The sequence below is a fragment of the Mesoplodon bidens genome, assembly GCF_964165515.1.
Source record: "Mesoplodon bidens genome assembly, chromosome: 4".
Lineage (NCBI taxonomy): Eukaryota > Metazoa > Chordata > Mammalia > Artiodactyla > Ziphiidae > Mesoplodon > Mesoplodon bidens.
The window spans coordinates 142,000,429-142,011,798 of record NC_138160.1 but is presented as its reverse complement, the minus strand read 5'-3'; the positions used below and the strand labels follow the sequence as shown (position 1 = coordinate 142,011,798).

At 38.8% G+C, this 11,370-nt stretch overlaps 1 protein-coding gene across 3 annotated transcripts in view; it reads right to left on the bottom strand.

Annotated features, from left to right (window-relative positions):
• Positions 1–237: 237 nt before the first annotated feature.
• The window catches only part of LOC308616714 (uncharacterized protein), a 59,702-nt gene continuing 48,569 nt past the window's right edge, over positions 238–11,370 (bottom strand). For 2 of the 3 annotated variants that reach the window (XM_081233079.1, XM_081233078.1), the window contains exons 2-5: positions 11,276–11,352; positions 3,267–3,393; positions 3,007–3,067; positions 238–2,626 (exon numbers count right to left, since the gene is read on the bottom strand). In XM_081233079.1, the coding sequence (XP_081089205.1) occupies positions 1,216–2,626; positions 3,007–3,067; positions 3,267–3,393; positions 11,276–11,299 (1,623 nt within the window). In that variant the 5' untranslated portion in view covers positions 11,300–11,352 and the 3' untranslated portion in view covers positions 238–1,215. The remainder of the gene's footprint in view (positions 2,627–3,006; positions 3,068–3,266; positions 3,394–11,275; positions 11,353–11,370) is intronic. The other variant, XM_081233077.1, reaches the window with a different exon arrangement.

The window sequence follows — 11,370 nt, the reverse complement described above, 5'->3', positions numbered from 1 at the left end:
GACAATTGGTGGATTCTAACAAGGAACCACAAAGGGGATGAGTTCTGGAAAATCTCATTCCTAACATTACCTACAGGGGGAATAACTCCAGCTCTAGATTTTGTTGCCCCATCAGGCCTCTCTTCTTAATTCAAAGTCTATTCACCAAATTATAGTCAGAAGGAAGGACATAAAGCAAAGACTGAAATATGAAAATAATAATTCACATGGAAACTATATTCTTTTATAAGTGAGGCATACATAAATATTTATTCAACTGTTTATTAGTATGGAAAATGGAAAAAGGCTCTTATACTCTTCACCCCCCAAAAGGAGCTTTGTCGGTAAGAAAGATAAATATATATACTGGACTAGGATATCCAAGAACTGCCACAAAGCCATTAGGAAAATCCAAATACCAAACTCATTTTTCAGTGGCCCCTTAACACAGAACAAATGAAACAGTATAAAACAATGTTAACCTAATTGCATTATTAGAAATATGCTTCAATTCACCTATGATCCAACAGATTTCAAACAGGAAAGAGAAAATATTATTAACTGATTTAAAGAAAAAGCACTACCTATTAATCTTATGTACTGCTGTGGAAACATATGACTTATATTCACAACTTTAATAACAACTCTTTCCTATTTTCTGGAACGTTATACATAGATTAGTTTCCATAAAGCTTTCTCATGTTACTTACATTTATATTCTTTTTCACATGTAAAGATGTGGGCTCACTGAAATCTTTCCCAGGCTGTTTAACTCAAGAGTTTTTGTCCAGTGAGTCCTTTCATCCTTTCAGAACTGGGATGACAAGGCTTTCCAACATTCTTTACATTTATATGGTGTCTATCCAGTGTGTGTTCTCACACGTCTTCAAATGGTTTGTGACAAATGAGGGGTTTACCACATTCCCTCTACTCTTTTTCACACCTTCAAAAAAAAAACTCTGATAACATCTGAAGGCTTTTCCACATTCCTTACAGTCACAGGGTTTCTCTTCACTATGAGTTCTTTTGCGCATTTCTAATGAAGTGTAATCTCTGCAGGGTCTACCACAATGCTTACAAGGTTTCTCTTCTATGGAAGTCCTTTCATGCGTTTTCAAACTCTGAAAATACCTGAAGGCTTTCCCGCCTTGTTTACACTGACAGGTTTTCTCTCCAGTGTGGCTTCTTTCATGTTTTCAAAGTGAAGTTGATCAACTAAAGGCTTTTCCATATTCCTTATTCACAGGATTTCTTCTCAGTATGAACTCTTTTGTGCTTTTGGAAGGAAGTGTAATATCTGAAAGCTCTACCACATTGTTCACATTCATAGGGTTTCTCTCCAGTGTGCAGTCTCATGTGTACTCTTAAGGTCTGGTGATGGGAGAGGGCTTTCCCACATTCCTTGCATTCATAGGGTTTCTCTCCAGTATGAGTTCTTCCGTGTGACTGTAAGGAATTGTAATAACTGAAGGCTTTACCACATTGTTCACATTCAAAGGGTTTCCCTCCAGTATGAATTTGTTTGTGTTTGTGAAAGGAAGGGTAATATCTGAAGGCTTTACCACACTGTTTACATTCATAGGGCTTCTCTCCAGTGTGCAGTCTCATGTGTATTTTTAAGGTTTGGTGATGGGAGAGGGCCTTCCCACATTCCTTGCATTCATAGGGTTTCTCTCCAGTATGAGTCCTTCTGTGTGACTGTAAGGAATTATAGTAACTGAAGGCTTTACCACATTGTTTACATTCATAGGGTTTCTCTCCAGTGTGAATCCTTTGATGTATTCGAAAAGAACTAGGAGAAATGAAGGCTCTATCACATTCCTTACATTTATAAGGTCCATCTCCAGTGTGAGTGATCATGTGTGCTCGAAGGCTTGAGAGACCTCTGAAGGCTCTTCCACATTCTTTACATTCATAAGGCTTTTCCCCAGTATGAATTCTTTCATGTTTTCGAAAAGAACTGGGACAACTGAAGGCTTTACCACACTGCTTACATTCATAGGGTTTCTCCCCTGTATGAGTCCTTTCATGTGTTCGAAAAGTATGATAGTATCTAAGGAATTTTCCACATTGTTTACACTGATAGGGTTTCTCTTCACTGTGAGTTGTTTCATGTGTTCGCAATGAAGAGGAACAATTAAAAGCTTTCCCGCATTCCTTACATGTATATGGAGCATCTCCAGTGTGTGTTACCATGTGTCTTCGAAACGCTGTGCTCCACATGAAAGCTTCCCCACATTGCTTACATTCATAGGGTTTTTCTCCTGTGTGAATCCTTTCATGTGTTTGAAAGGATGCGCGGGAATGGAATGCTTTTCCACATTCCTTACATTTATATTTTTTCTCTCGATTGTGATTTTTTTCATGTGCCTCCAAAAACTGGAGATAGCTAAAGGCTTTACCACATTTCTTACATTTATATGGCTTCTCTCCATGTTTCTGATACTCATATGGTTTACGTTCAGTGTGACAGCTCATGTGTCTCTTAAGGGATGAATGACGCGTAAAGACTTTTCCACATGTACTGCATTCACGTGGTTTCACTCCAGTAGTTTTCTTGTTCAGACTGAGATTTGGAATAAGGCTGAAGTTTTCTCCACACTGACTACCCTCTTTACTTTCACAGAGTCTCTCTACTACATGACTTCTGTAAAAAACAAGGAGTATATTATCAATGAGGTCTTTATTAACAATTTTATACTCAATAGTAGGATATTTGAAGTACATTTTTATCACTTATAGCAATAGTGTAGGTTTTATGCCTTGTCTGAATTGTTTCAAGTTGAATATAAGAAATGCTCTTGCAATCATCAAAACAGTGACATTCATATAGAGTTATTTACAGTGTTGAACTATTTTGCAAACACTGAACATCTATGTCACATAAGAAAGTAATTTTGGTGAAAATTTTCTAAGAATAACTAAATTTGGAGCATGCATTATTTCTTTTATTTCCTTCTTTTAAAATTGCATAACATAAAAGGATACTCACATGAGGCACTATTTTATATTGTGAGTGTGACTTACCTTACTTTTCTCCCCTGGTTTTTGTACTGATCTTCAATGTCATGATCTTCCCATTTTTCTCCTAAATTTCAGACCAAGAAAAATGATTCCAAGATATTAGAAGTTATAGAAAAACTATCTAAGTCCATTGTCAGCTGTGACCATGCCTAGTTTATTTAGCAACATCCTGCATTTCCACATTCAACATCTTGGAACAATGTTAATGAGCAAGAAACATGTGTTCTCTAATTTACAAAGTAAAGGTAAGTTGTCATCCTCACCTACTGAGGCCAGGTTCCTCAACGTTTCCCGCATCACATCTCTGTAGAGTTTCTTCTGTGAAGGATCCAGTAAAGCCCACTCCTCCAGGGTGAAGTTCACAGCCACATCCTCAAAGGTCACTGAGTCCTAAAATATCCCAAATATGTGTATAGTAGGGTGTGTGAGACTAACAGCACTGGACATCTGTACACCATTTATACGAAGGTTACGTATGATTCTGTCATCTCCAAACATTTATTCTATGACTTGGTCATCAGAAACTTACTCTCTGTCCACACTTCCTCGTAAGTTTAACAGCATTGTGAAAACATGCAAATTATTTACATAGTTTTATTGTGATCTCGTCACATCTTATTTTTCTCTAATTGCAGGGTCCAGAGCATGTTGGGAAATGAGAGAAACGCTACACACATGAAACAAATATCATTTTAAGATCATGGATTCCTTGTGAGGAAAACCCTTCCCTCGCCCTTCTTATTACCCACCATTTACAGCACATCATGAGCCAAAGGGTCAAATTTGCATAAGACTTTACTAAATAAAAACATAGTGAAAACTAAAAGCTTTTACTTCTATTCCTATCACCAAACACGAGAATCCAGAACACCTGTAGAAATCCAGCTTTTAATAAGGTCCAGCTGGCTATTTCATCCCTAAGTACTCCAGGCCTTTAGAAGTAGTGTGGTATGATGTAGCTGGTGGAATGAAAATATCCTTGTCGGGAAGTATTGCTTTTACCTTGTGTAATACTTACCACAGGCTCAGTTTTCCCTTTCTCTCTCTGGTTTGATGGACTAGAAAGTTATTTGGAACTTAGAGTTCAGATACTAGGAAGAAGATGTCACAACTTAGACCACAAAGTTCCTATACTTGTGTGCCTTGGGGCTGCTTAGAGGCACACAAAGTGTGGTAATATGCCAGAAGAGCTCTTTATGGAAGAACCAGAACACTGGTCCCTGTGCCTTGTTGACCTTGAGAAACAGCTGCAGACTGCAAGTGTGTTCACTGAAAATCATAATGGATTCATGGCTAATTTGCCCATAAAATATATGAAGGATTCAGCAGTGCTTTCCTCCAAACGACTCTAAAATCTCCATTTTCAAACAGCAGGAAGAAGTGTTTCCTAATCAGCCATTCTAGAGGCTGTTCTCCCAATTTCTCTAATTCCCAAGCTCCTATCTGGTATACAGAAGTATGATGGCTTGATCACTGAACATATGAATTCCTTAGTTGATGACACCACATACTACCAATAGTGAATGAAAGGGTTTACTTCCATAATTGAGGTCTCTGGGGAAAGTAAGTCATACTTCTCCAGCTGTCATGAAATGGCTTGAGAGAGAAAGGAAAGGTGCCTGGACTTTTTTTTTTTTTAATTGAGGTTGGGGGTGGGTTTGGGTGAGGGTTCACATACAAGAACAGGATCTTATGAGGACTGACTGTTTTGCTACTGCCAAAGGAAGGAGCACCAAGGCACTCTTATCACTTTGTATAGATGTGGGTCAAAGAGAAATGAGGGGGGATGAGACTTTAAGGTTGTCAGCAGCCAGTCAACAAAAACTGGAGTCAGAGAACTCTGGTTTCTGGTTTTGGATGCCATCATTCCCACCCTCATAGAAAAAAGTGAAAACACTTGAAATCAACAACTCTTCTTAGTTCCATCAGAGCTCTGAAGTCACAGGAAACCACTGGTTTCAAAATTCGGAAACAGAAAATAAAGATACAAGGCCTATACTGAAAACAATCTATTTCACCAGAAGCTAGTTCAAAGACAAAAATGACAAACAATGCAGAACACAATATCCATGAACTGTAGGACAATGACAGAATGTTTAAAATACACACAATGGAAATACCTGAAGGAAAAGAAAGACAGAAATGAACAGAAAAAATAACTGAAATAATAATCACTGAGATTTTTCAAAAATTAATCATTGATGGCAAACCACAGATCCAGGAAGCTCAGAGAACACAAAATGAAAACGCTAAAAAATGTACACCCATGACGCAGTGGTTAAGAATCAGCCTGCCAGTGCAGGGGACACGGGTTCAAGCCCTGGTCCAGGAAGATCCCATATGCTGCAGAGCAACTAAGCCCGTGCACCACAACAACTGAAGCCCGAGCGCCTAGAGCCCGTGCTCTGCAACTAGAGAAGCCACCGCAATGAGAAGCCCATGCACCACAACGAAGAGTAGCCCCCACTCGCCACAGCTAGAGAAAGCCCGCACAGAGCAACAAAGACCCAATGCAGCCAAAAAATAAATAAAATTAATTTTAAAAAAAGCACACTCAAGTATATCATATTCAAACTGAAGAAAAAGAATATATTGAAAAGAGCTAGCAGAAGAAACACCTTAGTTATAGAGAAAAAAAGATTAAAAATTTTTTTATTTTATTGAAGTATAGTTGATTTACAATGTTGTGGTTTTTTTTTTTAAAGACTAGTCCTTTGTTTTAAAATTTTATTTATTTATTTTTGCTGTGTTGGGTCTTCATTTCTGTGCGAGGGCTTTCTCTAGTTGTGGCAAGCGTGGGCCACTCTTTATTGCAGTGCATGGGCCTCTCACTATTGCTGCCTCTCTTGTTGTGGAGCACAGGTTCCAGACACGCAGGCTCAGTAGTTGTGGCTCACAGGCCTAGTTGCTCCGTGGCATGTGGGATCCTTCCCAGACCAGGGCTCGAACCCATGTGCCCTGCATTAGCAGGCAGATTCTCAACCACTGTGCCACCAACCACTGTGCCACCAGGGAAGCCCAATGTTGTGGTTAATATATATACATATATATATATATATATATATTTATTTATTACATTTATTTACTTATTTAGGCTGCACCGGGTTTTAGCTGTGGCATGCATGCAGGATCTAGTTCCCTGACAAGGGATCAAACCCAAGACCCCTGCATTGGGAGCTCAAGAGTCTTACCCACTGGACCACCAGGGAAGTCCCTACAATGTTGTGTTAATTTCTGCTGTACAGCAAAGTGAATCAGTTATACATATATATTCTTTTTCATATTCCTTTCCATTATGGTTTATTACAGGATATTGACTATAGTTCCATGCTATACAGTAGGACCTTGTTGTTTATCCATTCTGTATATAATAGTTTGCATCTGCTAATCCCAAACTCCCAATCCATCCGTCCCCCACTCCCTCCTGGCAACCACTAGTCTGTTCTCTATATCTGTGAGTCTGTTTCTGTTTCATAGATAAGTTCATTTGTGTCATATTTTAGATTCCACATATAAGTGATATCATATGGTATTTGTCTTTCTCGTTCTGACTTACTTCACTTAGTATGATAATGTTTAGGTCCATCCATGTTGCTGCACATGGCATTATTTTATTCTTTTTTATGACTGAGTAGTATTCCTGTTTTTTTTTTGTGTGTGTGTGTATATATTTATATATATATGTATATATATACACCAATCTTCTTCATTCATCTATTGATGGACATTTAGATTGTGAATAGTGGCTTGGCTATTGTGAATAGTGCTGCTATGAACATAGGGGTGTATGTATCTTTTCTAATTATAGTTTTGTCTATATGTCCAGGACTGGAATTGCTGGCTCATATGGCAACTCTATTTTTAGCTTTTTAAGGAAACTCCGTACTGTTTTCCATAGTGGCTGCACCAACTTAGATTCCCACCAACAGTGTAGGAGGGTTCCCTTTTCTCCACACCCTTTCCAGCATTTGTTATTTGTAGACTCTTTAATGATGGTCATTCTGACCACTGTCAGGTGGTACCTAATTGTAGCTTTGATTTGCATAGCGAAAAAAAGACTTGAATTAAATCAGACTTGTTTTCAGAAACAACACAAGGAAGAAGAGAGTGGAGTGAAATACTGTACAGGCAGGCATACTTCATTTCATTGTGCTTCACTGTATTGTACTTTGCAGGTTTTGTGTATTTTACATATTAAAAGTTTGTGGCAACCCTACATTGCCAGATGACAGCTAACACTTTTTAGCAATAAAGTTTTAAAATTGAGCTTTGTAGATTGTTTTTTTAGACATAATGCTATTGCATACTTAATAGGCTACAATATAGTATAAACATAACTTTTATATGCACTGGGAAACCAAAAAATAAGTGTGACTCACTTTATTGTGGTGGTCCTGAACAGAACCCCCAATCTCTGAGGTATCCCTGTATTTAAAGTTTTGAAAGAAAGAAAAACACTCTCTTGGGACTTCCCTGGTGGTGCAGTGGTTAAGAATCTGCCTGCCAATGCAGGGGACACGGGTTCGAGCCCTGGTCCGGGTGAATCCCATATGCCATGGAGCGACTAAGCCCGTGCACCACAACTACTGAGCCTGCGCTCTAGAGCCCACGAGCCACAATTACTGGGCCCGTGTGCCACAACTAATGAAGCCCGCGCGCCTAAAGTCCATGCTCCACAACAAGAGAGGCCACTGCAATGAGAAGCCTGTGCACCGCAACGAGGAGTAGCCCCCACTTGCTGCAACTAGAGAAGCTCACACGCAGCAATGAAGACCCAACACAGCCAACAATAAAAATAAATAAATTTTAAAAAAAGAAAGAATAAAGTATGGTTCTTTAAAAAAAAACCCAAACTCTTAGTTTTCAAATCCCAAAGCTAGTCCTTTGAAAATATTAATTTAATAAAAATGATAAACATCTAATCAAGACAACTGAGAAAAGAAGAAAAACAGAAATTACTAAATCAGAAATAAAAGGAGGAAATAACCATGAAAAAAGATTTGACACCATCCAACATCCATTTATGATAACAAACTAGAACTAGAAATTGAGGGGAAGGCTCTCTTCTTAAAAAAGAACAACTACACAACACCTGTAGGTAAGATCATACTGAGTCGTGAGAAGCTGGATGCTTTACTGTTAAGATGGGAATAGGGCAAGGAAGTTTCCTTTCACTGCTGCTATGAAACAATGTACTGGAAGCCCTAGCCAATGCAGTAAGGTAAGAAAAAGAAATAAAAGGTATACAGAGTGGGAAACAACAAATAAAACTGTCTTTGTTCCTTATGACATGATTGTGTATGCAAAACATCTGATAGCATCCACAACAACAGAGATAACCCCTGGAATAAGTAACAGTGTATAGTAAGGTTGAAGGATACACAAGTCAATTGCTTTCCTATAGACACACATAAATACAGTCAACTGATCTTTGACAAAGGAGTAAAGGCAATTCAACAGAAAAAGTCAAGTCTTTTCAACAGTGCTGTAATAATGGATATTCACATAGAAACACACATGAGCATAAACAAAATGAAAGTCGACACACACACCTTTCACAAAAATTAACTTTAAACAAATCATATATCTAAATGTAAAATGAAAAAGCAAAAACCTTCTAGAAGATAACATATGAGAAACTATAGGTGACCTTGGGTTCGGTAATAAATTTTTCAATAAGACACACACACAAAAATCCACAAAAGAGAAAAAATGCTAAGTTTCACTTCATTAAAATGAAAAACTTCCGCTCTGGAAAAAGTGTTTAGAGAATGAAAAGGCAAGTCACACACCAGGAGAAAATCCTTTGTAAAACACTTATCTGATAAATAACTGATACCCAAAACATCTAAAGAACTCTTAGGGCACAACAATAAGATTACAAATACTCCAAATAAAAATGGGCAAAAGATGTGAACAGACAACTCACCAAAGAAAGACAGATGGAAAATAAGGAATTTGAAAACATGCTCAACATACATCACTGGGGGATTACAAATAAAACAATAAGCCATCACTACATATTATTAAATGCCAAAAATTTTGAAACACTCAGAACACCACCCATTGGTGAAGACGTGAAGCTATAGATAATCCTTATTCATTGTTGGTGGGAATGAAATTTGATATGCCTGTATTGGAAGACAGGAATTTTCTGTCGAAACTAAATACACTCCTACTTCTCATACTAAGATCCAACCATCACACTTGTTGGTATTGACCTAAATGAGTTGACCTCACGATCTCACATTTTCACAAAACCGTACATATGAATGTTTGTAGGTACTTTATTCATACTTGGCAAGGGTTAAGAGTTAAGCAAGATATCTTTCAAGAGTCAAATGGATAAAGCAGTGGTATATCCTTACAATGAAATACTGTTCAGTGATAAAAGGAAATGAGGTATCAAGCCATGAAAACACATGGAGGAAACTTAAAAGTATACTGCTAAGTGAAAGAAGCCAATCTCACAAGGCTACACACTGTATGATTCCAAGTGAATGACACCCTGGAAAAGACAAAACTATGGGCCAGTAAAAAGATCTCAGGCTGTGAAGGATTTGAGGGTTGGAGGGAGGGATGAATGAATAGGTGGGGCATAAAAGATGTTTAGGGAAGTGAAACTACTGTATGTGATACAGAAATGAAGGACACAGGTCATTAAACATTTGCCAAACCCACAGATCTTATAACACAGAGTCAATACTAATGTAAACCATGCAATTTACTGTATCAGTATTTGCTGAGCAATTTTAACAAATGTACCAGTTAAACAAGAAGTAAAAAGTAGTGCAAACTGTGGATGCAGAGGGGTTATGTGGGAATTCTCTATACTTTCTGATCCATTTTCCTGTAAACCTAAAACTACCCTAAAACAACTGAAGTGTATTAGAAAAAAAAGATGAAGACAAACGAATTACAATTCACCCGATTTGACTGACTGATGACTGAAACAGGACACCTTTCATTCAACTGATTTGAACTTATTCAATAGGCAGTATGGTGCTCCATGAGCCTGAGACCAGTAAGAGAGGTGAAACTTCCACTGAATGCCATGTTGAAGAGAACTGCACTGCATATTCTGAGAAGTGCCATGGTTACTATCAATCGTGTCTAGAACTCCAACATGGATGAGGATTGTCCTGGCAAGACCGTGTGTTCTGGACCTAGGGCATGTTAGACGAGATTTACCTTGATTTATATTTTTGGTATCTCTTGAGTTCAGAGATTCCTGAAGTTCTTTTACCACAAAGGGGCAACTCTTAGACAACTGTCCAAAAGTCTGTGAATACAAGTAGATGAGGCCAATTTTGGTCAGTAGTAAGATGACTGACTGCCTGATGTTTGGTTAGTGTGACCCTGGGGTTTGGTCATTCATCGGGGATATCACAATTAAAGGATGAAGAGCAGCAACTCTCCACGGAGCTCATCATGTAGGAATGCATATTGTCATCCTTAAAGTCTATGCACACCCAAAAGCTGTGCATTCCGTCAATCCCAGGGAAGCCTCCATCTGGGGAAGTGGTGACCTTTTCCAACACCAAAGCAACTTTCAAGGGACTGAATAGGGAAGAGGCCACCCTCCTGCAGGAGGCATAGGCCAGGACAGGTTTGACTCCATCATGTCACATGGAGGTGTTGGTAGGCATGCTGACCCGATGGGGTGCTATTTCCAAGGTTAAAGGCATAATTGGCAGCTCAGCAGAGGATCGCACGCTCAGCACTTGTGAGAGCCTCTATTTTCAAGAGAGCCCGGTACATGGTGATAATTGAAGTTCTAAGGCAGTTCCTTGCACCAGAAACCTATAGACAACTTAAGGCCATCACGGGTAATTCCAGGAGGCATTAGCCTCTATACTGAGGGAGACTCCAAAGGAACTAACAGGAGTGCCTGTTGTATGGCCATTTAAACACAGTCCAGAGCCTTCTGTAGTAGGGGTGCCCTCAAGGTAGGGGCCAATTTCCAAGTAATAGTAAAAATGGGCTCAAGTAAAATTCATAAATAAGGAATATGCTGTCTCCCCAACACCAAAAGAACCTGGTAGATCTTGTAGGTGCTGAGAGGGATTACAGATATTTCTTCACATTGTCAGGGAGGGAGCAGCTGTCTAATTACCAAAAAACATTCAGGAACTTAACCAAGGGCCTTACATATGTGTGGGGTCAATGGCCCATACACTTTTCGCAAGCTCCTTTTTTCAATAATTGTGTGTTCTGAATGAATGAGAAATGAATGTCCTCAGAGGAGGATGTCGTTAGTGTGATGTCATACCTGTGCTCCTGGAACAAAGTGCATGCAGTTCAGATCTTCCTGCAGAGACTGTGGGATGGCCAAGCTGCTGAGGTTCCCTGAGGGTAACAAGGTAA